The sequence below is a fragment of the Triticum urartu genome, chromosome 6A, assembly GCF_056163025.1.
Source record: "Triticum urartu cultivar PI428250 chromosome 6A, HENAU_Tu73, whole genome shotgun sequence".
Classification (NCBI taxonomy): Eukaryota; Viridiplantae; Streptophyta; class Magnoliopsida; order Poales; family Poaceae; genus Triticum; species Triticum urartu.
In genome coordinates, this window is record NC_141878.1 from 600,572,977 (window position 1) to 600,600,810 (window position 27,834).

The 27,834-nt window shown below is 47.5% G+C and overlaps 2 protein-coding genes across 2 annotated transcripts; both read right to left on the reverse strand.

The window, feature by feature from the left end:
* Positions 1-11,421: 11,421 nt before the first annotated feature.
* Positions 11,422-11,961, reverse strand: LOC147967102 (uncharacterized). The gene has a single exon (XM_087531047.1). It carries the CDS (start codon positions 11,959-11,961, stop codon positions 11,422-11,424), a length of 540 nt encoding a protein of 179 aa, XP_087387173.1.
* Positions 11,962-15,649: 3,688 nt separating this feature from the next.
* Positions 15,650-16,240, reverse strand: LOC147967103 (F-box protein At5g25290-like). The gene has a single exon (XM_087531048.1). The coding sequence runs from the start codon at positions 16,238-16,240 to the stop codon at positions 15,650-15,652; it is 591 nt and encodes a 196-aa protein (XP_087387174.1).
* Between the last annotated feature and the right edge of the window lie 11,594 nt (positions 16,241-27,834).

Consider the following 27,834-nt stretch of genomic DNA (forward strand, 5'->3'; position numbering starts at 1 on the left):
TTGGGTCTTATCTGAACTTGATTTATCGTTGAATATCTTCGTGGTCAATCCGTCGAGTGGAACTAGATCTTCACTCGAAATAACCTTGTATTTGTGGTGCGGCTCCGAAGGAGAAGGTAGCAGTCGATTTGCGCCTCGTCGTCCTTGCGGATTGGGTTGTGTTCCGTACTTAGGCGTGCGCCGGGCTGCAGCTAAGCCCCCGAGTGGGAGGTTTGCTCTCCACTCGGTAAGATTTTTCAAACTTAGGCGAGTACTTGGACTGCAGCTAAGCCCCCGAGTGGGAGGTTTGCTCTCCACTCGGTAGGATTTCTTAAACTTAGGCAAGTAATTGGACTGCAGCTAAGCCTCCGAGTGGGAGGTTTGCTCTCCACTCAGTAGGATTTTTCAAACTTAGGCGAGCACTTGGACTGCAGCTAAGCCCTCGAGTGGGAGGTTTGCTCTCCACTCGGTAGGATTTCTTAAACTTAGGCGAGTACTTGGACTGCAGCTAAGCCACTGAGTGGGAGGTTTGCTCTCCACTCGGTAGGATTTTTCAAACTTAGGCGAGCACTGGGCTGCAGCTAAGCCCCCGAGTGGGAGGTTTGCTCTCCACTCGGTACGATTTTAAAACTCTTAGGCGCGCACTGGGCTGCGGCTAAGCCCCCGAGTGGGAGGTTTGCTCTCCACTCGGTAGGATTTTTTCAAACTTAGGCGAGCACTGGGCTGCAGCTAAGCCCCCGAGTGGGAGGTTTGCTCTCCACTCGGTAGGATTTTTTTCAAACTTAGGCGGGCACTGGGCTGCAGCTAAGCCCCCGAGTGGGAGGTTTGCTCTCCACTCGATAGGATTTTTTCAAACTTAGGCGAGCACTGGGCTGTAGCTAAGCCCCCGAGTGGGAGGTTTGCTCTCCACTCGGTAGGATTTTTTCAAACTTAGGCGGGCACTGGGCTGCAGCTAAGCCCCCGAGTGGGAGGTTTGCTCTCCACTCGGTAGAATTTTTTCAAACTTAGGCGAGCACTGGGCTGCAGCTAAGCCCCCGAGTGGGAGGTTTGCTCTCCACTCAGTAGGATTTTTTTCAAACTTAGGCGAGCACTGGGCTGCAGCTAAGCCCTCGAGTGGGAGGTTTGCTCTCCACTCGGTAGGATTTTTTCAAACTTAGCCGAGCATTGGGCTGCAGCTAAGCCCTCGAGTGGGAGGTTTGCTCTCCACTCGGTAGGATTTTTTCAAACTTAGGCGAGCACTGGGCTGCAGCTAAGCCCCCGAGTGGGAGGTTTGCTCTCCACTCGGTAGGATTTTTTCAAACTTAGGCGCGCACTGGGCTGCAGCTAAGTCCCCGAGTGAGAGTCTGGCTCACCACTCGGTAGGATTTTTAAACACTTAGGCGAGCACTGGGCTGCAGCTAAGCTCCCCGAGTGGGAGCTTGGCTCGCCACTCGGTGGGATTCTTTTTTATGAACTTAGGCGAAACGGATTCGCAGCTAAGCCACCCACTGGGGGATTTCGTATGCAAACAAAAGTGACATCAATTATTGGAACACTCTTGTCTTCGATAAAAATAAACTGCAGAAGTTTTTCTTATTACATCTCATCCGAGTGAGAATTCAAGTGTAAAAGGGGCGGAGCAGTTCCGCATTCCAAGCTCGTGGCTCATCGATCTGGCAACCGATATTGTAAAGGTGATATGCTCCATTGTGGAGGACTCTGGTGACAATGAAGGGGCCTTCCTTTCTAGGGGCGAGCTTGTGTGGTTTCTGTTGATCCACTCAGAGGACCAAATCTCCTTGGAAGGCTCGACTCTTCACATTTCGGGCATGGAATCGACGCTAGTCTTGCTGGTAAATGGTCGATCGGATCATAGCCATTTCTCTTTCTTCTTCCAGGAGGTCGACTGCATCTTGCCGGGCTTGTTCTGCTTCATCTTCGGTGTAAAGCTCGACTCGTGGCGCATTGTGAAGTAGATCGCTCGGCAGGACTGCTTCGGCTCCGTAAACCAGAAAGAACGGAGTTCTTCCAGTCGACCGATTTGGGGTGGTCCTCAATCCCCACAGAACCAATGGAAGCTCGTCGACCCATGCGCCCGCTACGTGCTTGAGATCACGCATCAGCCGGGGCTTTAGTCCTTTGAGAATCATACCATTTGCCCTTTCAGCTTGTCCGTTCGACTGGGGATGGGCGACCAATGCGTAGTCGACTCGTGTGCCTTGAGAGGCGCACAAAGCTCTGAACTTGTCCGAATCAAAGTTTGACCCATTGTCAGTGATGATGCTATGTGGGACTCCATATCTGAATGTTAACCCCCTGACGAAACTGATAGGAGTGCAAGCATCAAGATTCTTGATAGGCTTAGCTTCAATCCATTTGGTAAACTTGTCGACTGCCACAAGCACATGTGTGAAACCGCTCCTGCCTGTTCTCAGTGGACCAACCATGTCCAGTCCCCAAACAGCAAAGGGCCAGACAAGTGGAATGGTCTTCAGGGCTGATGCAGGCTTGTGTGACATGTTGGAGTAGAACTGGCACCCTCCACACTTGTCGACTATCTCCTTTGCCATTTCATTTGCTCTTGGCCAGTAAAATCCCGCTCGGTATGCTTTAGCCACAATGGTCCGAGAAGACGCATGGTGACCACAGGTCCCCGAGTGGATATCATCAAGGATTATCTGACCTTCTTCTGGTGTTATGCACTTCTGACCGATTCCAGTCGCGCTTTCTCTATACAACTGTCCCTTTATGACTGTGAAGGCCTTGGATCGACGGACGATCTGTCGAGCCTCTTCCTCGTCCTCCGGGAGTTCTTTCCTCAGGATATACGTGATGTACGGTATCGTCCAGTCGGGAGTGATTGCCAAGACTTCCATGATTAGGTCGACCACAGCAAGAACTTTGACTTTAGTCGGATCTATGGCACTTTTTGGCTGCGGGGATTCTTGTGTAAAAGGATCTTCTTGGACTGACGGTGAGTGGATGTGCTCAAGGAACACGTTGCTGGGAATGGCTTCTCTCTTGGAGCCTATCTTTGCCAAATCGTCAGCCGCTTGATTTTTCAGTAGGGGCATGTGATGAAGCTCTAACCCCTCGAATTTCTGTTCTAACTTTCTCACTGCATTGCAATAACCAGTCATTGCCGGACTTCTGACGTCCCACTCCTTCATCACCTGATTGACCACCAAATCTGAGTCGCCATAGACCATGAGGCGACGGACGCCGAGTGAAATGGCCATGCGCAACCCATACAAAAGTGCTTCATATGCTTCTTCATTATTGGAGGAATCGAAGTGAATCTGGATAACGTATCTGAGCTTATCTCCTCGGGGGGATACTAATACTATCCCAGCATCGGAACCATTTAGCATCTTAGATCCATCGAAGAACATGGTCCAGTGCTCCGAGTGAATTTGCGTCGGAAGTTTCTGCTCAATCCACTCGGCGACGAAATCTGTGATTGCTTGGGACTTGATAGCCTTCTTTGCTTCAAACTTAATATCTAGGGGAAGGAGTTCAATCGCCCACTTTGCCACTCGACCAGTTGCATCTCTGTTGTGCAGAATCTCTGACAGTGGGGCGTCGCTGACGACTGTAATGGAGTGGTCAGAGAAGTAATGAGCAACCTTCTTCGTGGTCATATAAATCCCATATACAAGCTTCTGGTAATGAGGATATCTTTGTTTTGAAGGGGTCAAAACTTCAGACACATAACTTCAGACACATAATATACTGGGCGCTGAACTATGAAGGCCTTTCCTTCTTCTTCCCGCTCGACCGTAAGTACTGTACTGACAACTTGTCCCGTGGCTGCAATGTAAAGCAGCAGAGGCTCTTTACTGATTGGGGCAGCAAGCACCGGCTGGGTGGAGAGCAGAGCTTTGAGCTCTGCAAATGCTGCATCAGCTTCTGGAGTCCACTCGAACTTGTCAGACTTCTTCATCAGTCGGTAAAGAGGCAACGCCTTTTCACCGAGACGAGAAATGAATCGACTTAGAGCGGCCAAGCAACCTGTAAGCTTCTGGACATCGTGCACACGCATAGGACGCTTCATCCGGAGTATGGCACCGACTTTTTCAGGATTGGAGTCGATTCCCCGTTCGGAAACGAGAAAACCGAGTAACTTTCCACCTGGAACTCCGAATGTGCACTTTGATGGATTGAGCTTGATATCATACCTCCTGAGGTTGGCAAAGGTTTCAGCAAGGTCAGTCCGCAGGTCGGAACCTTTCCGTGACTTAACCACAATATCATCCATGTATGCCTCCGCATTCCGACTGATTTGGGTGAGTAAACACTTCTGAATCATCCTCATGAACGTGGCTCCGGCATTCTTGAGGCCGAATGGCATGGTGACATAACAGAAGCATCCGAATGGAGTGATGAAAGCTGTTTTGATCTCGTCGGGTCCATACAAACGGATCTGATGGTACCCGGAATAGGCATCCAGAAAAGACAATCGCTTGCACCCCGCGGTCGAGTCGACTATTTGGTCGATGCGAGGGAGAGGAAAATGATCTTTTGGGCAGGCCCGATTGATATGTTTAAAATCAATGCGCATGCGAAGTGACTTGTCCTTCTTGGGGACCATGACAACATTGGCGAGCCACTCGGAGTGGTAAATCTCTCGGATGAACTCCGCTGCCAAGAGCCGAGCCACCTCCTCGCCAATAGCTTTCATCTTCTGGACGGCAGACCGTGGAAGATGTTCTTTCACAGGCTTAAATTTTGGGTTGACTCATAGACGGTGCTCAGCCAGCCCCCTGGGAACTCCAGGCATGTCAGAGGGCTTCCATGCGAAGATGTCCCAATTCTCTTGGAGGAACTGGATGAGCGCTTCTTCCTATTTGGAGTCGAGCGTCGTTGAGATGTGAGTCGGGGCAGCATTGGGGTCGGTCGGATGAATGTGGACTGGCTTTGTTTCACCGGACGACTGAAAAGCTGATTCTGAAGCAGCCTTCTTGGCTCGTAGCAATTCACTCGGATCAGCAGTCTTCTGGTATTCTTGCAGCTCGACCACTGCCATCTGGGCATGAGCGATCTTTGAGCCTTTCTGAAAACACTCTTCCGCTTTCTTCTGATTGCCTGTAACAGTGATCACACCTCTGGGGCCAGGCATCTTCAATTTGAAATACACATAACACGGTCGAGCCATGAAGCGTGCGTAAGCTGGCCTGCTCAAAATAGCATGATAAGCACTTTGGAAGTCCACAACCTCGAATGTCAAATTTTCCTTGTGGTAATTCTTTGAATCACCGAAAACCACATCAAGAGCGATCTGGCCGAGTGACTCGGCTTTCTTCCCAGGAATGACTCCGTGGAAGCTCATGTTACTGGTACTGAGCCTGGACATCGGAATGCCCATCCCTTTCAATGTTTCTGCATACAGTATGTTCAGGCCACTGCCACCATCCATCAGGACTTTGGTCAGTCGAGTGCCTTCGACAATTGGGTCGACCACCAAAGCTTGCCTCCCAGGGGTGGCAATGTGCGTAGAGTGATCAGACTGGTCGAATGTGATGGCAGTCTGAGACTTCAGATAACTGGGTGTTGCCGGAGCAACCATATTCACCTCACGATTAATGACTTTCAGTAAACTTTTGCTTTCGACATCAGCAAAAATCATCAGGGTGGAATTGACTTGGGGGTATCCATCGTCACTATCTTCCTTGTCCTCAACTCTGTCTGACTCTTTTTCCTTATCTTTGGACTGCTTGCCCTGAAACTGCTGGTTCAGGAGCTGGCACTGTCGAGTGGTATGCTTTGGGTAAATAAGCTTACCCTCTTCATCTTTCTTGGTGTGGATGTGACATGGCAGATCCAAAACATCATTTCCATCTTGATCCTTAACTTTCTTGGGGTTCCAGGTCCCCTTGGGTTTTCCCTTGAATTTCCCCTGGGTTACGGCCAGGGCCTCCCCAGGGGCGGCTGGCTCGGCCTTCCGCTTCTGTTTCCGACTAGAATTTCCTCCGGTTTCTTGGGCGACTGCCTTGTGCTTGCTACTCCGGAGGCGATCTTCGTCTTCACCATTAGTGTATTTGGTGGCAATCTCCATCATCCGATTCAGAGACCTCTCTCCAGTTCGACCGAACTTCAGATTCAATTCTCTATACTTAACGCCTTCTTTAAAGGCACAAACTGCTTGATGATCTGATACATTCTCAACTGTGTGATGCAATGTGATCCACCTCTGGATGTAATCCCTCAGAGTTTCATTCGATTTCTGCATGCAAGACCGCAATTCTGTAAGGCCTGCAGGTCGCTTGCATGTTCCTTCAAAGGTTGTGACAAACACTCGGGAGAGGTCCTCCCAAGTGTAGATGCTGCTGGGTGCTAACTGATTCAGCCACGCTCTGGCCGAGCCCTCTAACATGAGAGGCAAATGCTTCATAGCTACCTCATCATTGCCACCGCCAATCTGGACAACCACTCGGTAATCTTCGAGCCAAGTGTCAGGCTTAGACTCACCGGTGAACTTTCTGACTCCAGTCGCCAGCCTGAAGTTGGGAGGAAACACTGCGGCTCTGATGGCTCGACTGAAACACTCTGGCCCTGAAACATGTACTCTGCTGCTGGCAGGCGCATCTCTGTCGTGGCCTTCTCGGTGAGCTCTGTTCCTGTCAACCAAACCTTGAACGAGGATGGATCTCGCGTCAAAGCCTGGGTCCCTGCGGTCGACTGGAATCCTCCGCCCAACACTATGAGGGCGTCTGTCATCCCGCTGTCGAGGCGCATATGACCCACTCCTCGGGGGAGGGGTTGGCACTCGACGCCGATCATCACGATCGAATCGGTGATCATACTGCTCATTTCTTCTGTACTGATCGTGCCGGTCTCCACGTCCCTCACGCCTCGGGGGCGATCTTGGGCTGTGAGCCGACTGGACTGTAACCGTTGCAACGGATCGACTGTGGACCCTATTCCGCGACTGAGAAACAGCGGAATTCTGGTTTCCCGCTGCACGGAGCAACGCTCTGATTTGCAACAAGCCCCTGCCAGCCTCCGACTGGGAGGGCTGAATCGATTCTGCTATACGGGCCACGGCTGCCAAATTCTGAACTGGGGTTCGATATACCTGCGTAGGCGGGAAGAGCTGACGTCGACTGGACTCGGGAGCTCGCTGACGCGCTTGCTCGTCGAGTATTCGCTGGAGATTCTCCAGTCGAGTGCGCTCGGCCAAGTTAGCCAAGCGTGCGTCCTCCAAGGCCCAGGCCTCAGGGGTTTCTCCGACGATAGGAGTGTGGAGTGCATCCATGTTCCGGCGGCGAAGCTCCTCTCGCTGCAATGACGTGAGAGGTTCGGGGAGATACTCATCGTGGGGATGCGACGGGTCGCCTCCACCCGCGCCTCCATTGGTGCGAGGGAAGCCGGGAGGACTGTGTGTTCCATCGACCGCCAGAACCTCAGCCGCTGGGTCGCTGCTGTCGCACTCGGATGCGGTCTCCGCAGAGCCAATCGATAGGTCGAACAGGCTATAGAGGGATTCGTCGGGCTCGATTGTCGCGACTTGTGGGGCTGCCGACTGGCGAGCCACGGCATGCTTCACCCACCTATGAAGTCTCGACCGACCGGAGCGCTTGCGCCGGTGGGAGACAGGGCGGGAAGATGACACGGGAGCCGACCGATACTGGGTTGACGGCTGCCGCAGGAGGACACCATGAACACATGCGCGGAAGTGCGTCGCACCGCGGACGGGGAGCGCGTCGATGTCGAGTGGAGCCTCCTGAAGCCAAGTGGAGTCATCGGCGATGAACGTGAGCGCGCCGAGACGGATCTCGCGGCCCTCCACCAAATCTCCGCACGAAACCATGATCAAAGGGATCGGAAAAATCGCAACTTCTCCAACTAGGCGCTAAGATTCCTGCCCCACGGTGGGCGCCAACTGTCGTGGTTCTAACTCTGACAGTGATGTAGGGGGGTATGTATGGAGAGTCTAGATCTTAGCTATGGAGGAGTCGTAAGCACATGAGGATTACGAGTTCAGGCCCTTCTTGGAGGAAGTAACAGCCCTACGTCTCCGTGCCCGGAGGCGGTCGACTGGATTATGTGTGTATGAATTACAGGGGTGCGAACCCTTTACACTGAGGAGGGGGGTGGATTATATAGAGTTCGTCGGCCCCCTCCGGCCCTCAGTTGTGTAGGATCTTAAATACATTAAAGTCGGGTGTTACTGGTAACGCCTCTAATAAAGTGCTATGATGGCCATAAAGGCTATTTAAGGGCCGGTCGTTTGCCTGCGGAGTGACTTTAGATCTCCTGGCAGTCGAGTGGTTGGCTTTGTGGTCGAGTGATAGTTTCCTGGTCGAGTGTCTTGAATCCGCCGAGTGGGATACCTTCAAGTCGACTGAAAGGTGACTTCTTCTAGGGATATCCTTGGGTAGGGCTCTTAGGACAGGTCCATGCCCCTACCCTAGGTACATAGCTTCATCACCGGTGCCTCCGGTACCCATCGGCGCGGCGCGGCGTGCGGAGATCGCACGCATCCGCTCGTCCCTGCCGCGTGCAGCGAGGGAGGGGCCCCGGTACGTCCCCGACAGCCCAATCTGGGAGCCGTACTTTCGCCGCCAGCACGAGGAGCAGCTCGAGGCCACCAACGGCGTCGTGCCCTTCGGCAGGTTCAACGCCGCCGGCCAGCATCGGTGGTGGGGCATGCCCGGGTGCACGTTGGAGTCCGTCGTCGAGTACATCGAGGGCGGCAACACGCCGCGCCTCGAGTACCCCGCTCCCCCGTCCTTCTCATGCCGCCGGGGCCACCGGAGAAGCTCCTGGACGCCGAGGCGCATGGAGACCGGGGTGTCCTCCTCCTCGTCCGGCGGCTCTCCCTGCCTCCACCTCCGCCCCGTCAAGCCGGAGCCCCAGGACACGCCTGTCAGCGCGCGTACCCGCAGCTCCGGCGCCCTCGTCGAGCCCAAGGTGGAGCCCAGCCTCCCCACGGAGTACGAGGAGATAGCCCGGCGCGGCTTCTCCGACGAGGACGCCATGCGGTGGTCGCACGACGACTACCTGCGCAAGGAGATGATCCGGCAGCGCCGGGCCCTGGAGGAGATCGCCGCCAGCAAACGTGGGCGCGAGGACGAGGACGGTGTCGTCGTCGTCGATAGCGACGACGACGACGCCCCCGGACCGTCCAACCCGCCGCATCAACCGGGGGAGGGATGCAGTAGGGACGGCGGAGGCGTAGGTGGGGGCGACGATGACGACGACGACAACGACGACGGCGGTGACTACACGCGGTTCTATAGCCTCCTCGGCATGTAGAACCACGTGGGTGGGCGGTGAGGCGGGCGGCGAGAGAGACGGCGGGGGTAGCCCGCGGTAGTTTGTTTTCTTTTTTTATAAAATATGTTTAAATTTAAACGAACTCGCTCGTGTTTGCGTTGTGTTTGTGCTGAATTTGAACATTTTAAAACCCGTGAGGAGCCGCGACTGGGGGCATCACGCCCCCAGTGCGCGGTTTAGTGCCGGTGCATCTCAGAGAGTGATTTTTTGCCTCTCCTGAAGAGCCAACGGCTGGAGATGCCCTAATGTTCGACCATGTTGTATACTAGTGCTAGTACTAGTAGTACAAGTGAAACTTGAGACTTGTTGGACTGTCGCAATGCCGCTCTAGCACCGCCCCTCCTTTTTCCCTTTCGCATCGTCTTCCCCTGATTCTTGATTCCCTCCCCTGGAGCCTTCGGATCTGCCGTTCCTCTTTCGTCTATCCTTCAGTTTCTTCCTCTAATCCACCCCCCATCTTCTTCTCTGTCCCGCAGTCTCATTCCCCTCCTCCTCCTCTACTCTTTTAGGCTCCGTTCGGTTCAAAGGAACACAAAACACAGGAGCAAGAGAAAACGTAGGAACCAAAAAGGAACGCATGCGCAAGACGGCAGAACAAAAGACACAGGAAAATTCTTAGAATGGGTGTTCGGTAGAGCACTGTAAAAACCATGGGGAAGCACTTTGCAAACAATAGTATTCGGCCTTTTTTTTAATGAAGCAACTCAGCTTTATCTCTATCTCTCACGTCACCATGTCACACATCCATTTTTAAATCCTCTGACGAGCGACGGACAGAGTGCTTCACCTCGGTCTTCCGCGAGAAAAATGAGCTCGAGGTGGATGTTTGGATTCCTTTGGAATCGGCACTGTTAGAGCATACTTCCTCCGCTTTACTGTACACTCTTCCTGCATTCCGAACGCTACAAAGGGAAAAAAACTCCATGAACAGTGTTCCTTTAAAATTCCTCCACAAATCCTATGAAGCGAACGGGGCCTTATGGTCTAATACGTTGTGTCATCTGTGTTCACATTCTTTTGTTAGGGAAAGATATAACTCATTCTTATATCAGGGAAGAACATCTTACAGAAAAATACTAGAATGATTGGTCACTCCGACTTTGAGAAGACTAAGATTGCCTCCATTTTGCATAGAGTAATGCTATTGCGCAACATCGACAATCATTATTAGATGTACGAGGATAGACCCCCCCCCCCCCCCCCCCCCCCCCGCCCATGCCCTTGGAAGGGGGGAGAATAATTGGTAGGAAGTGCTAGTCTTCGATTCTTCGTAGCTTTGTTCGTTGATGAACCATTATCGTTTTGCATAAGCATTGGGCTAAAGTCCGGAATAAGGCTGTTATGGAGATGAGCCGGTAACTCCCTTCAGTGTTTTACAGTGAGGAAATAGCTCAATTTCAACGGTTCAATATAGATATCCGGGTTTAGATTCAGGATCTCCCTGATGTTTAATGGGGCTACTCAATCTGCTTAAATCATGTGAAAGAACCTTCCTAAGGCAAGAAAGAGAATTGCTCTGAGTTTGGCCATAGGGACAGGTGAAGATCTGAACATGCAAGGAGTAATTATACCAACAGTTTCTTTCTCAATAGTGGCACCGATGGTTGTGGTAGTGTAATTGTGACTTGTGAGTCTATATGAATCTATATATGTGGTAGTGTAATTGTGAGTCCATGATGCAAGTTATTACCATGAACCCAAAACTGACTAGCATAAAAAGTCAAATGTATTGTCAAAACACATGACAAAAAATATTAAGCAACAAAAGTAAGACGAGAATAAGTAAAAGTAAAATTGTGTATATATGCCACGGCACAACATTCCAACAATGCTGTAGATTGACGATGAATATTTTACGAAAAAGGGTTCCCCCGCTTTATATTATAAAGCAACAACACCGAGCATCCAACATGTCAGGTTAAGGTACAAGCATGTCTCAAATAGTCGCTGGGGCACAACAAGACAAGCCCCAAACAAAGAGAAAATAAAATCTAATCCGGCTCTGGAGGGGGTGGTGGTGGTGGTGGAGCGAACGCCGAAGCCGAGGAGCGGAGACCCGAGATGATGTTGTCGATGACGTCCCGATCGCACCGCTTGCTAAGCGGACTCCAAAACTATAAGAAGCCACACATTTTGTAGATGGCATCGGTCACACGGCAAGGGATCACGCGTTTGATGACTAATTTATTGCGGATGCACCAGAGGGTCCAATGCCAGGGTACCCATAGCCACCCAGGTGGGGGCACGTCTAGGACTGGGGAGCCGAAGGATCTCCCCAAACAAGTCCGGAAGGTTGTCATGGCACCAAACGCCACTCACAACCTCCCGGAAGCAGCTCCATAGGAACTGCTCCGCAGGGCATCGGAATAAAATGTGGTCGCAGTCTTCCGGTATCATGCAAATGGGACAAAGGTCGTCCGCATGGCCATTACGCTTACGCACCTCCGTGCCTGAAGACAGCCAGCCTCGGACCCATTGCAAGAGGAATATGCGGATTTTCAAGGGGAGTTTGATCTCCCATAACACAGAGAGCTCAATCGGTCCAGGACTGGGCACAATCGCCTGGTACAGGGATCTAGTAGAGAACCTGCCATTTGGCTCAAGGCGCCAGGTCAGCGAGTCGGGGTCAAGGGAGGGTGTTTGTAGGGCAATACATTCAAGCAGCTCCTCCCATTGTGCGCGCTCCACCTCTCCGAAGGTACGACGGAAGGCGATAGCGCCCATGTCGGCCAAAGCCACGCCCACCGAAAGTTGTGGGCGGGCGCATATCGAGAATAAAGCGTAGAAGCGCTCCGCAAAAGGTATATTTTAACAAGACATATATACCTCCGTCTAACTGTGACTTTGTATACTAACTAAAACTATTCCTACAATCTACTATGGTTCAGTTTGTGCTGAAGGTTGGCCTTAATGCCCAATACATATATACTAAGCCAAAGGTGAAAGCTAGACTACTCTTGGTTGGCTAGAAATTCTACTCTTGGCTGGCTAGAAATCTGGAGGTAGAACCCACATGCCACCTGGAGCATGAGCAAGTACATATGTTCGGATGCCCCACTTGACATAGACACTCGTAGGATATAAACAATAACCATGATCTTGCAACCTCGTTGAGCCTACCAAATCGGCAACTCGTTGTGCCCAACAGCCGACAGGTACACAGCCTTGGACCACATTTTCCCTAAGAAAATTGCATAGTCACCCAAACTCATTACCTCCTTCCACTTGTAGGTGCACTCTGCCGTCGATTCGTCAGCAAGCTCAAACACCCTGAAGAAGGGCTCACGCTCAGGAAAATATTCATGTCGCGACGGCCAGGTCCTCACCACCATCACTAGCTTGCCGTTTAGCTCAACGATGTTCTTTGGCTGCACGAGGAGAGGGTTGCTACGCGGTGGAATTGACAACAGGCGGGGTTCGGCCGTGACCACCGGCTCATGATGTTTTTTTTTAAAACAACCGGCTTATGATGTTTGTTCACACCTATTTCGAGCTTGAACATATCCTCGAAGATAGTGAGGCAATATAGTTGCCCATTGCAAAATAAGATGTCCACAATCCCGCGTCTGAGGTGTTTTTCTGTCCACTCACCGTTCGGACAACCAATCCTACAGAGCGCGATTCCATAGTGGGAGGTGATGGCAGCGAGGATGCAACCACTTGAGGCGGGGGATTCCGAGAAGACAACCTTCGGAATTATTTCAGTCCGGCTGCCTGGGCAGACCGACCACATGTCCTTTACGGGCAGCAACACCTCAATGCCGGAGAAGAGGTTCACGAACGACTGCGAGCTCCATATTATCCCCAAGCACGGCTACCCACCCGCCGTCATGACCCCCCACGAACCGCTTGCCGACCGCCTGGATCGGCAGCGACACAGGGAAGACCTGGTTATCCTTGGGACAGTACATCCTCCTCCTCTTGTCCTCCTCATGAGCGTGGCTCAAGATAAGCCACGGTACAACGGACGGCGCGGCATGCAGCAACGTGATCACACCCGCTCGCCACGACCTGCACACGGCGGCGAAACGGATGCGCTGGAGTGGGCCAACGACCTTGGTGTAGACCACGCGGAGGAGGTCGTCTGGGAGATCGGACCATGGAGGTGGCATCGTCATCGCTGGCGTGCTCGGTTTGATGCTAGGGTTACGACGCCGCCGCCGGCCCATCGATCGATCGGCGACCTGTTTGGTTGATTTCCGATCAGGTCACGGCATGTACGGGAGCTTTAGGTTTAATTAGCGGGCGTGTGTCTCGTAATTATATTCATTGCATCGTTGGAACCAGACACCTATATGTAGGGAAAACTTCCTGCTTCGGTACAACCCCCCTCATAAAACGTATAAAGGGTGAACAGCTACATTACATCCTGCCGTGTTGGTCCACTGCATGACATCATCGTTACTTTTGACTAGCATAGGATATACATGGTCACCATGGCCGTCCAAATTCGTCAAGTACGTCGCATCATCAGCGTGGATGCAGTTCGTCGGCACCCCGCCGCGCCCAGCTGCCGGCATGTACACAACCTTGGACCACATTGTTCCTAGAAACAATGCATAGTCACCCAAGCTTGTTACCTCCTCCCACTTGTAATCGTACTCTGCTTGATTCATCAACAAGCTCAAACACTTTGAATCCGTTTCTAATGCCGTGTGACCAGGTCCTCCCTACCATTGCTAGCTTGCCATGTAGCTCGACGATGTTGTTTGGGTACTCAAGCATGTCGCTGCTGTGCCATCGGATATGCAGCCACTGGGGTTCGTCGATGATAACCAGACCGCCGTCTTTGTTCACACCTATTTCAAACTTGACTATGTTCTGGTAGAGGAATTTTCCATAGAGTTATCCACTGCAGAATGTGATGTCCATGAAACTTGGTCCACATCGTGTTGACAATGACATCCACGAACTATCAGAAAAAACAAGTCGGCAGAGGGCGATGCCGTGTTAGCATTAATCTTGATTCATGTATCTGCATACCTAGTTTGTTTTTTGTCATGCATGTGACTTATATGGCCTAGGAGTGATAGGCAGGTGGAGATTCACTTTGAGTCGTACAAGAGGTGAGATGCTGAGCTGGTCGTGCGACGCGGCCGGTGTGCAAGATGTGATGCCATGATGCTGTGCGATGCAGCAACGTCGTGTGAAGCGACATGGTACGAGGGAAGTGCAGCATGACAGCCTGTGTGAAAGAGCCCTGGAGCCAACGTCTGCCCATGCGTGAGCCGAGTGAACAGGTTGAGTCAGTTTGCATGCATGTGAGTTTGTTAGCTGCATGTAGTGTGCGTTCGAGGCCAAGTCATGGCTGCTGGAGAGATTCCAGGATTAAGATAAGGTCAGTTAGTACGTGGTTAGTGGATGTAGAGTTTAGTGGAGTAGTGGGTCTAGGTAGTCGCGTGAGTTTTGCACGGCAAGAGTGCCAGCCTCTTCTGTATAAATGTGTTACTCAGGTGTGATCGCAACAAGGATGCATCCACTCGATGTGGGCGATTCTGAGAAGACAACCTTCTAAATAACGTCACTCCGACGGTCTGAGCATACCGTCCTCTGGTCCTTTGCCGGGAGCGGCACCTCGGCGCTGGAAAAGAGGTTGACGACTACAAGCTGCATGTTATCCCCAAGTGCCGCGACCCAGCCATCATCGTGAGCTCCCACCACCCGCTTACTAACGAGTGCGCTTGGGAGCTGGATTCGCATGACCCCGCCATCCTCGGGGCAATATATAGGCAGTATATTATCGTACTATAATAAGGTGAGATGGACGAACCGGGCGACCCGCGCTGGGAGGCATCCTTCGGCGCTGATTTCCAACCCCGGTGTGAGGTCTCTTTTGTCCACAGTGTGCTGGTGCTCCTCCGTATGCAACACGTATGCAAAAACTTCATCATCGACTTTTCATCCTCATACCAGTTATTCATATTTCCCTCGCCCACTAGGCCGGAAAGGCCCGAAATGATTCATTTGTCCCGACCGACGAGGTTGGACATTTTCTCCTTGACCGACTAGGCATGGAGACTTCCATATTTTCCGTGACTGACGAAGCCGGAAGCCCCTCATTTGAACTGACCAACAGAGGTTGGACGCACTTTGTTCGTGACCAACGAGGCCCAACATTCATTTGAGACTATGCAGTGAACCCGGTGCCGACGAGGATGGACATCTTATCACAAAGACCGACAAGGCTTTGGCATGTCATTGTATGGAAACAATGGTCACATGTATCTTGGAGAATATTTCAGGTTACAAGATGACGACCAACAGTGCTTCTTAATCGGAGGTGTTCTATGGATTGGCTAGCCGATTTAATTAACCTGGTTGTCTTATGAGACCGTGAGAACCTGCAACTACACGATCGCCGATTCAAGTTAGATATCTATGAAGTCGTATACTGGTACACCCGCAAATTTATTTATTGTACGCCATTCCGGGGGACGTTACGTTTACGCGATACAGCTAGTTTATATGAAGTAGAAGCCAATTGTTTGACCGTCCATGTGCCGTTCGGACAACCAATCTGGCAGACGGCGACACCGTATTGAGGCATGATGGCGGCGAGGATACAACTAGTTGAGGTGGGGGATTCCGAGAAGACAACTTTGAGAATGTCGTGTATACGGTATGAGTTGCATGGAGGGAACGATACCTCCGTGCCGGAGAAGAGGTTCACGATTACAAGCTTCGATTTGCGTCCTATTGCCGCGACCCAGCCCCCGTCGTGAGCTCCCACGAACCGCTTGCCGGTCAGCACTTGCCTCCGGATCCGGATGCGCAAAATCCCACCTTCCTCAGGGCAGTATGCGCGCCTTGACTTGCCAGAGTCTGAGGAGAAAATGAGCCAGGGGAGGACAGGCGGCGCCGCCTGACGTGACATGATCGCGGCCGCTCGCCATGATCTGCACACTGCGGCAAAGCGGACACGGTGGAGCAGGCTGGCGACCTTGACGTAGATCAGGGGGAGAAGATCGTCGGGGAGATCGCCCCACCGGACTGGCATCGTCATCCATGGCGTTGTAGGTTTGGGGCGGTAGGTGCGGCGCCGCCGTAGACCCATGGATGGATCGGCGCTTGAGATCGTTCGGTAACCTGTTTAATTGATGAGTTGTGCGCCAGTCGGTCGATGGACGAGGTGTTCCAATCGCAATCGTGTTCCAACTTAACTACCGTACGTGTTCTCTAAATGTAATATATACAAGATTTGGCTGGAGTCAGACACGTACATATACGCAAACCGACTTAATCAATATGCTTTAGTCCGGCCTTGTGGTCATCGAGCATCACCTAAAACTCAAAGCTCCCTTGAGAGGGAGGCTCCCTGCAGAGAGGAGAATCTCGCTGTAGGCCGACGACCTCGAAGCCGAGTTGAACGGGAAGGTGGTCGTCGTCAGGGCCTTCTCTTACTAATTTCTTTTCCAAAACTCCCCTGTTCCTCCCCTCCATCGATTTCGTTTCCCCTAATCAGCTAGGGTGATTTACACGAGCAGTGGCTAGCCGGTAAGATCCAATGCCCAAAGCCTTGGACGCACAGGTTCACCCATGCTGTCGCCTGGGGTGACCGATTGGGTGCCACAATCTATGGGACAACGGCCATCCCCATCTCTGATGTTGTTTATGATCTTGGCTGCCTGAGGATTAGAAGGAGGAGGAGAAAATGTGACATTCTATGCTGCGCTAGAACTGGAAGCGACTCTACTCACTTGCTCATGCGACCTTCCCTCACAACAAATTCACCCTTTTATGTCATTATATCCATTAAATCTGGACCTGGTATTACTTTTGTAGCAAAATAATAGGATGGATGGCCATGCATGCCAACTGCATGACGGTTAAGCTAAGGAGATCGAGAATGCCCTGATGTTATGTTAATTTGGTTAATATGTTTATTTTGGGGAATGTATCGGAAATCCAACTCGGTGCCCAGACTCATCTGCTCCCGCTCAAAAAATAAATCAAAACAAATACTAGAAAAAATAAAAAAAACAATTTTTTGTGTGGTACATAATTTGATGCGTCAGGTTCGCTCCAACCCCAAATTTGTCTTTTTTGCCGAGAGCTGCTCAGATGTCCAAATGAGTTGAAATTTGGAGCGAACCTCACACATCAAATTATCTACCACACAAAAAAATTGGATTTTTCTGAATTTTTATAGTATTTGTTTTGATTTTTTTCTGAGCGCGGGTGCAGATGAGCACGGGAGCAAAAAAACTCCACATCCGAAATATATGCTTTACATTACTTTTCCTGCAGAATATAGTGGAGTATATGCATGTACTAAGTTTCTCCTCTAAATTATGTGTAAAGAAACCATTGTGTTTCCTTGCTAACCCACAATATAAACTTATAAAAATCTAGGTGTCAATGAATAAATGAACTATAGATGCCAGGCTATGCTCATACTCTTCAGTAGGCTTTGCTCACTAGTAGAAAATGACCCAGTTGTCCCGGTTCCAGAGGCCATTTAGCCCCGGTTCTTGAACCGTGACTAAAGGGTCAGAACTAAAGCCCAAAACCTTTAGTCCCGGAGAAGGGGCTCCCAAGCAGGAGGACCTTTAGTCCCGGTTGATAACACCAACCGGAATCAAAAGGCATCCACGCGTCAGCATCTCGCAGGAGCTGAGGTTTTTTTAAATGGGGGGGGGGGGATTTAGGGGTTTTGGAGGGTTAAGTTAGGGGTTTCATATTGTGTTAAATAGCTAATAGAGAGAAGTGATAACCCACATGTATAGGGTATCGCAACAATTTTCGACGGTAGAGTATTCGACCCAAATTTATAGATTCGACACAAGGGGAGCCAAAGAATATTTGTAAGTATTAGGAGTCGAGTTGTCAATTCAGCCACACCTATAGATTAATTATCTGCAGCAAAGTGATTGATAACCCACAAGTATAGGGGATCGCAACAGTTTTTGATAAGTAAGAGTGTCGAACCCAAGGAGGAGCTAAAGGTAGAACACATATTCCCTCAAGTTCTATCGACCACCGATACAACTCTACGCACGCTTGACGTTCGCTTTACCAAGAACAAGTATGAAACTAGAAGTACTTTGTATGTGTTTTCGGAAAGGCTCGCAAGAAAGTAAAGAGCACGAAAATAAAACTAGGGGCTGTTAAGGTAAAGAAGCAACTAAAGTAAATATAGAGAGTGTGGAAAAGTGGTGGTAGGAGTTGCGAAATTGTCCCTTAAGCAATTGACTACTTTACTAGACCGATAGCAAGTATTATGTGGGAGAGGCCACTGCTAGCATGTCATTCCTTACATGGAATTCTATGCACTTATGATTGGAACTATTAGCAAGCATCCGCAACTACTAATGTTCATTAAGGTAAAACCCAACCATAGCATTAAGATATATTGGTCCCCCTTCAATCCCGTATGCATCAATTTCTATGCTAGGTTGAAGCTTCTGTCACTCTTGCCCTCCAATACATAGTCCTATCAACATACAACTAACCCTATGGTGTGATTCACGCGCGCGCTTATATGATGGGCACCAAAGGACAACAACATAACCACAAGCAAATTAAATCAATCATAACAATTCATCGGCCACCGATAGGACAACGAAAATCTGCTCAGACATCATAGCATGGCAACATATCGTTGGATAATAATATGAAGCATAAAGCACCATGTTCAAGTAGAGGGTACAGCGGGTTGCGGGAGAGTGGACCGTTGTAGATAGAGGGGGGAAGGTGATGGAGATGTTGGTGAAGATGGAGAAGGTGTTGGTGAAAATCATGGTGATGATGATGATGGCCACGGCAGCGTTCCGGCGCCACCGGAGGAGAGGGGGAGAGGGGCCCCCTCCTTCTTCTTCTTCCTTGACCTCCTCCCTAGATGGGAGAAGGGTTTCCCCTCTGGTCCTTGGCCTCCGTGGCATGGGAGGGGCGAGAGCCCCTCCGAGATTGGATCTATCTCTCTGTTTCTCTCTGGTTCTGCGTTCTCCTCTGGCTCTGTTTCATCGTTTCGTATATATATGGAGATCCGTAACTCCGATTGGCCTGAAACCTTCGCCGTGATTTTTTTCCGAATATTAGCTTTCTTGCGGCAAAAGAAGAGCGTCAACCGCCTTACGGTGGGCTCACGAGGGTAGCGGGCGCGCCCTAGGGGGGGCGCACCCCTGCCTTGTGACCACCTCGGGCACTGGTTCGCGTTGATTTTCCTTCCAAATTTTCCATATTTTTCAAAAATAGGCTCCATCCGTTTTTATCCATTTGGACTCCGTTTGATATGGATATTCTGCGAAACCAAAAACATACAATAGACAGGAACTGGCACTGGGCACTGGATCAATATGTTAGTCCCAAAAATAATATAAAAAGTTGCCAAAAAGTATATGAAAGTTGAATAATATTGACATGGAACAATCAAAAATTATAGATACGACGGAGACGTATCAGCATCTCCAAGCTTAATTCCTGCTCGTCCTCGAGTAGGTAAATGATAAAAAAGATAATATTTTATGTGGAATGCTACCTAGCATAATCTTGATCATATGTCTAATCATGGCATGAATATTAAGACACGAGTGATTCAAAGCAATAGTCTATCCTTTGACATTAAGACACTAATACTTCAAGCATACTAATAAAGCAATCATGTATTTTTAAAATAACATGGCCAAATAAAGTTATCCCTACAAAATCATATAGTCTGGCTATGCTCCATCTTCACCACACAATATTCAAATCATGCACAACCCCGATGACAAGCCAAGCAATTGTTTCATACTTTTGACATTCTCAAACCTTTTCAACTTTCATGCAATACATGAGCGTGAGCCATGGACATAGCACTATAGGTGGAATAGAATATGATGGTGGAGAAGACAAAAAGGAGAAGATAGTCTCACATCAACTAGGCGTATCAACAGGCTATGGAGATGCCCATCAATAGATATCAATGTGAGTGAGTAGGGATTGCCATGCAACGGATGCACTAGAGCTATAAATGTATGAAAGCTCTAACTGAAACTAAGTGGGTGTGCATCCAACTTGCTTGCTCATGAAGACCTCGGGCATTTGAGGAAGCCCATCATCGGAATATACAAGCCAAGTTCTATAATGAAAATTCCCACTAGTATATGAAAGTGATAACTCAAGAGACTCTCTATATGAAGAACATGGTGCTACTTTGAAGCACAAGTGTGGAAAAAGGATAGTAGCATTGCCCCTTCTCACTTTTTCTCTCATTTTTTTTGTTTTTTATCTTTTTTGGGGCCTTCTCTTTTTTTGGCTTTTCTCTTTTTTTATTTTTATTTTTTTCGTCCAGAGTCTCATCCCGACTTGTGGGGGAATCATAGTCTCCATCATCCTTTCCTCACTGTGGCAATGCTCTAATAATGATGATCATCACACTTTTATTTACTTACAACTCGATATCTAGAACAAAGATATGACTCTATATGAATGCCTCCGACGGTGTACCGGGATGTGCAATGACCTAGCGTAGCAATGACATAAAAAACGGACAAGCCATGAAAACATCATGCTAGCTATCTTACGATCATGCAAAGCAATATGACAATGAATGCTCAAGTCATGTATATGATGATGATGGAAGCTGCATGGCAATATATCTCGGAATGGCTATGGAAATGCCATGATAGGTAGGTATGGTGGCTGTTTTGAGGAAGGTATATGGTGGGTTTATGGTACCGGCGAAAGTTGCGGTACTAGAGAGGCTAGCAATGGTGGAAGGGTGATGGTGCGTATAATCCATGGACTCAACATTAGTCATAAAGAACTCACATACTTATTGCAAAAATCTATTAGTCATCGAAACAAAGTACTACGCACATGCTCCTAGGGGGATAGATTGGTAGGAAAAGACCATCACTCGTCCCCGGCCGCCACTCATAAGGAAGACAATCAATAAACACCTCATGCTCCGACTTCGTTACATAACGGTTCACCATACGTGCATGCTACGGGAATCACAAACATCAACACAAGTATTTCTACAATCCACAACTACCCACTAGCATGACTCTAATATCACCATCTTTATATCGCAAAACTATTGCAAGGAATCAAACATATCATATTCAGTGATCTACAAGTTTTATGTAGGATTTTATGACTAACCATGTGAATGACCAATTCATGTCATCTCTCTAAACAGATATAAGTGAAGCAAGAGAGTTTTAATTCTTTCTACAAAAGATATGCCCACGCTCTAACAAATATAAGTGAAGAAAAAGAGCATTCTATAAATGGCGGTTGTCTAAGTAAAGAGAAACAGGCAATCCAAACTTCAAATGCTATAAGTGAAGCACATGAAGCATTCGATAAAACCATACTCAAAAGATATAAGTGAAGTTCATAGAGCATTCTATAAATCAACCAAGGACTATCTCATACCAGCATGGTGCATAAAAAGAAAAATAAAAACCTAAATGCAAAAGACGCTCCAAGACTTGCACATATCGCATGAACGAAACGAATCCGAAAACATACCGATATTTGTTGAAGAAAGAGGGGATGCCTCCCCAACATCCCCAAGTTTAGACGCTTGAGTCTCCTTGAATATTTACTTGGGGTGCCTCGGGCATCCCCAAGCTTGAGCTCTTGCCTCTCTTCCTTCTTCTCACATCGGAACCTTCTCAATCATCGAACACTTCATCCACACAAAACTTCAACAGAAAACTCGGTAAGATCCGTTAGTATAATGAAGCAAATATGTACTCTAAGTACTGTTGCGAACCAATTCATATTTTGTTTTTGCATTGTGTCTACTGTAATATAACCTTTTCATGTCTTAATCAACTAATATGAATCGATAGTTTCATCAAAACAAGAAAACTATGCATCAAAAACAGAATCTGTCTAAAACAGAACAGTCTGTAATAATTTGAACATTCACCATACTTCTGATACTTGAAAAATTCTACCAAAATTAGAAAACACAAACAATTTGTATAGGAAGACAGTGCAAAAAGAATCATAACCATTTAACGTTCCAGATAAAAATGTAAAATCGCGCACTACAGCCAAAGTTTCTGTCCTGCACCGTACAAACCATCAAGCAAATGTAAACATCCTAAAGGCAAACCTTGGCACATTATTTTTATAATACAATGGAATTGTACAAGGAGATAATTGTTTTTGTTGAAAAGTTTCTGTAATCAAGATTCACAAAGTTGTCGTGAGCATGAACAAAGTTCAAGGAGCTCTCCCACTTCAACAGTGCTTGTCTTTCTCACTTTCGCTTTTCTTTTTGAAAAGTTTTGGGTTCTCCTCTTTATTTTTGTTGTTTTTTAAACTATATGAAAGCACTCAACAGAAATAAATGACTCTCTAAAACTTCCGGGTTGTCTCCCTGGCAGCGCTTTCTTTAAAGCCATTAAGCTAGGCATATAGTGCTCAAGTAGTGAACCCACCCGGATCCCAAGGTATATCAAAGCCAATTTTAATTAACAATGATTTGTAATTTAGTAATGAGCACAAAGCAACATATATCAAGCAATGACGAAGTCTAACTCTCTTCCTATGCATCGGCATGTCATAAAAGAATAATTCATGCACACCTAGTAAAGGCCAATGCATAGTATAAACAGTTTCTTGCAATTTTATCATGTTGGAAACATAGAGAGGTGGAGATATAGTTCCTCTCTCATAATAATTGCAAGTAGGAGCAGCAAGCACATGCATGTTATATTTATCGAAATCATCATGTGCAACGGTAAAAGGCAACCCATAAATATAATCCTTAATAAGTGCAAACTTCTCCGATATAGTATAATCGGGAGAATTCAAAAAGATAATAGGACTATCATGCGTGGGTGCAATAGCAACAATTTCATGTTTAACATAAGGAACTATAGCAAGTTCATTTCCATAAGCATAATTCATATTGGCATCTTGGCCACAAGCATAGCAAGCATCATCAAAAAGGGATATTTCAAGAGAATCAACCGGATCATAACAGTCATCATAGCAATCACCCTTCAGTAAGCACGAAGGGGAATTAAACAATGTATGAGTTGAAGAGTTACTCTCATTAGAAGGTGGGCACGGGTGATCAATCCGTTCTTCCTCCTTTTGTTCTTCGCTCTCCTCATCGTCTTTTTCATCCAATGAGCTCACAATGTCATCAATTTCTTCTTCCATGGACTCCTGCAAAATATTAATCTCTTCTTGGACAGCAGAGTATTCCTCAATATATTGTTTAACATAGGTATTAGAAGCATAATTATCATAGCAATATTTAAGTATAGCAAAAATTTCAGATTTGTGAAAAGTAGCAAAATACTTTTCAATCAAAGAAGCAATTTCATAAGCACCCTCAAAAGCAACAAATTCTTCAATTTGTTGAAAATCATAGTAACTATAAACACCTTTAGCATAAGAAGATAAGATTCCATTATCATTAAACTCACATTGGTAGGGAAGGTGTTTCTTAGGGTTTTCAGAACAACAAGTAAAATCATATAATTCACATAAATTCCAAGCATAGCATTGCAAACGTTGAATTTGACTCCATAATAATTTCCCTTTTTCAGATATACGGTGTCGCACATAAAAAGCATGCTCATCTAAAGATTTGCCCTCAACTAAGCTAGTTGGGGTTTCAGCACGAGCACATAGGGATCGAAGTTGATCCAAGTAATAAGCTTCAGCAGTGTGATAGATTTTGATTGGTTCTTCAACCATTGGTTCAGTAGGTACAACTAATTTCTTTGCTATTTTGCGTTAACTACCCATAACTGAAGATAGGAAACAACTAAGAACAGCAAATAAAAATTACTTAGTGATAAAGCAAACAAGCACACACGAGAATATTCACCCCACGCTATTGCTCCCCGGCAACGGCGCCAGAAAAAGGTCTTGATAACCCACAAGTATAGGGGATTGCAACAGTTTTCGATAAGTAAGATTGTCGAACCCAACGAGGAGCTAAAGGTAGAACAAATATTCCCTCAAGTTCTATCGACCACCATTACAACTCTACGCATGCTTGACGTTCGCTTTACCAAGAACAAGTATGAAACTAGAAGTACTTTGTAGGTGTTTTCGGAAAGGCTTGCAAGAAAGTAAAGAGCACGAAAATAAAACTAGGGGCTGTTAAGGTAAAGAAGCAACTAAAGTAAATATAGCGAGTGTGGAAAAGTGGTGGTAGGAGTTGCGAAATTGTCCCTTAAGCAATTGACTACTTTACTAGACCGATAGCAAGTATTATGTGGGAGAGGCCACTGCTAGCATGTCATTCCTTACTTGGAATTCTATGCACTTATGATTGGAACTATTAGCAAGCATCCGCAACTACTAATGTTCATTAAGGTAAAACCCAACCATAGCATTAAGATATATTGGTCCCCATTCAATCCCGTATGCATCAATTTCTATGCTAGGTTGAAGCTTCTGTCACTCTTGCCCTCCAATACATAGTCCTATCAACATACAACTAACCCTATGGTGTGATCCACGCGCGCGCTCATATGATGGGCACCAAAGGACAGCAACATAACCACAAGCAAATTAAATCAATCATAGCAATTCATCAACCACCAATAGGACAACGAAAATCTACTCAGACATCATAGGATGGCGACACATCATTGGATAATAATATGAAGCATAAAGCACCATGTTCAAGTAGAGGGTACAGCGGGTTGCGGGAGAGTGGACTGCTGTAGATAGAGGGGGGAGGTGATGGAGATGTTGGTGAAGATGGCGGAGGTGTTGGTGAAGATCGCGGTGATGATGATGATGGCCACGGCGGCGTTCCGGCACCACCGGAGGAGAGGGGGAGAGGGCCCCCCTCCTTCTTCTTCCTTGACCACCTCCCTAGATGGGAGAAGGGTTTCCCCTCTGGTCCTTGGCCTCCATGGCATGGGAGGGGCGAGAGCCCCTCCGAGATTGGATCTATCTCTCTGTTTATCTCTGGTTCTGTGTTCTCCTCTGTCTCTGTTTCACCGTTTCGTATATATATGGAGATCCGTAACTCCAATTGGCCTGAAACCTTCGCCATGATTTTTTTTCCGAATATTAGCTTTCTTGCGGCAAAAGAAGAGCGTCAACCGCCTTACGGTGGGCTCACGAGGGTAGGGGCGCGCCCTAGGGGGGGGGAGCCCCCTGCCTCGTGACCACCTCAGGCACTGGTTCGCGTTGATTTTCCTTCCGAATTTTCCATATTTTCCAAAAATAAGCTGCGCCCATTTTTATCCTGTTTGGACTCCGTTTGATATGGATATTCTGTGAAACCAAAAACATGCAATGGACAGGAACTAGCACTGGGCACTGGATCAATATGTTAGTCCCAAAAATAATATAAGAAGTTGCCAAAAAGTATATGAAAGTTGAATAATATTGGTATGGAACAATCAAAAATTATAAATACGACGGAGACGTATCAGTGATCAGTTGCAAAGTAGTATGATAGTTTTGATAGTAGTGACAACAGCAATAGTAATGGTAACAGTGATAGCAGTGATTTTGTAGCAAGTGCAATAGTAACGATAGAAGTAGTAACTTAGCAAGAACAATATAAGATAAATTCGTAGGAATTGGATCGGTTACTTGTTGGATGATATTCATTATGAGACAGTTATAATCTAGGGCGATACGGCAGTAGCTCCAGTTCATCAATATAATGTAGGCATGTATTCCGGAAATAATCATATGTGCTTATGAAAAGAACTTGCATGACATCTTTTGTCCTACCCTCCCATGACAGCGGGGTCCTATTGAAAACTAAGGGATATTAAGGCCTCCTTTTAATAGAGAACCGGATCACAGTGTTAACACACGGTGAATACATGAACTCCTCACACTACGGTCATCACCGGGAGTGGTCCCGACTATTGTCACTCCGGGGTTGCCGGATCATAACACGTAGTAGGTGACTATAACTTGCAAGATCGGATTTAGAACATGGATATAATGGTGATAACATAAATGGTTCAGATCTGAAATCATGGCACCCGGGCTCAAAGTGACAAGCATTAAGCATGGCAAAGTCATAGCAACATCAATCTTAAAACATAGTGGATACTAGGGATCAAGCCCTAACAAACTAACTCGATTACATGATGAATCTCATCCAACTCCTCACCGACCAGCGAGCCTACGAAGGAATTACTCACTTCTGGTGGGGAGCATCATGGAATTGGCGATGGAGAAGGGTTGGCGATGACGAAGAATGAAGATCCCCCTCTCCGAAGCCCCAAACGGACTCCAGATCTGGCCTTCCGATGAAGAACAGGAGGTGACGGCGGCTCCGTCTCGTCGAACACGATAATTCTTTTCTCCCAGATTTTTTTGGAAAAATAGGATTTTACAGCGTCGGTTTCAGGGTCTGCGGGGTCACCAGGTGGGGACAACCCACCTGGGCGTGCCAGGAGGGGGCACGCCCTGGTGGGTTGTGCCCACCTAGGTGGCCCCCTCTGGTGGGTCTTGGCTCTAGAAATTATTGTTTATTGTATAAAATTACTCGCAAAGTTTTGCTCCACTCCGAGAACTTTTATTTCTGCACAAAAACAACACCATGGTAGTTCTGGTGAAAACAACGTCAGTTCGGGGTTAGTTTCATTCAAATCATGTAAATTAGAGTCCAAAACAAGAGGAAAAGCTTTAGGAAAGTAGATACGTTGGAGACGTATCAACTCCCCCAAGTTTAAACATTTGCTTGTCCTCAAGCAATTTTGTTGATAAACTAAAAGTGAATAAGAAAAAAATTGTGAATTCTTTTGCTCTTGTTTGCATAAATAAGCTTAAACAACACCCGGGTTTTCAGCCAATCATTATAACTAACAATGCCAACAATAACTCTTAAAAATTATATTGACTCATATCAATGGCATAATCAGCTAGCGAGCAATAATAAGACATCTCAAATAGCAACGTGTTGTCTAAAGAACCATGATATAATATGACAATAGTGGTCTCTCGCTAGCCCTTTCTGAGACCGTGAAATATAAATGTAGAGCACCTCCAAAGTTCAAGCAGCGACTAAACATTATAATTCATGGTAGAAAAGATTCAGTCATGATGCACCCAATATTAGATACACACAATGCATAAGCATGACAACAATGCTCTCAGGTTTTGACATTTATTTTAGAAGATGATGACACAACATAAAAATAAATAGAAAGTCCCTTCGCAGAGGGAATCAGTGATTTGCAGAGTTGCCAGAGCCGAAGTTTAAAAATAGAGGTCAATGAAATTTTGAGACATGCACCCTTCTCATTTACTTCACGACCCTCAGTTATCAATATCTTCCATGCTAAACATGCTAGTGGCGGTTCCCAAGCGATAAAAGTAAAGGTTTTGATTCCATTGGAAGTTTTTGTTTGATTATTTAGAGCAGAATGAACAAAATGAAAGATAAATTTCATCATCTAGCAAACTACTTTGACAAAAAGCAAATTAACCAGATAAAAATAACAGTGAAGACGGATCACTAAGAATCGTACGTGTACCACTCGCATCCTCGCTCAGCCCCATGGCCTCTAGCAGCACTAGCACTGTATGTGCGCGCGTCGCTGGTGCTCCTTCTACGTCTATGCGACGGATGCCACACAACAGCCGTGCCACTGTACACTGCTGCCACCTCGCTCAGTCTTATCTTGCCAAATGCTGCCGGCCTCCACC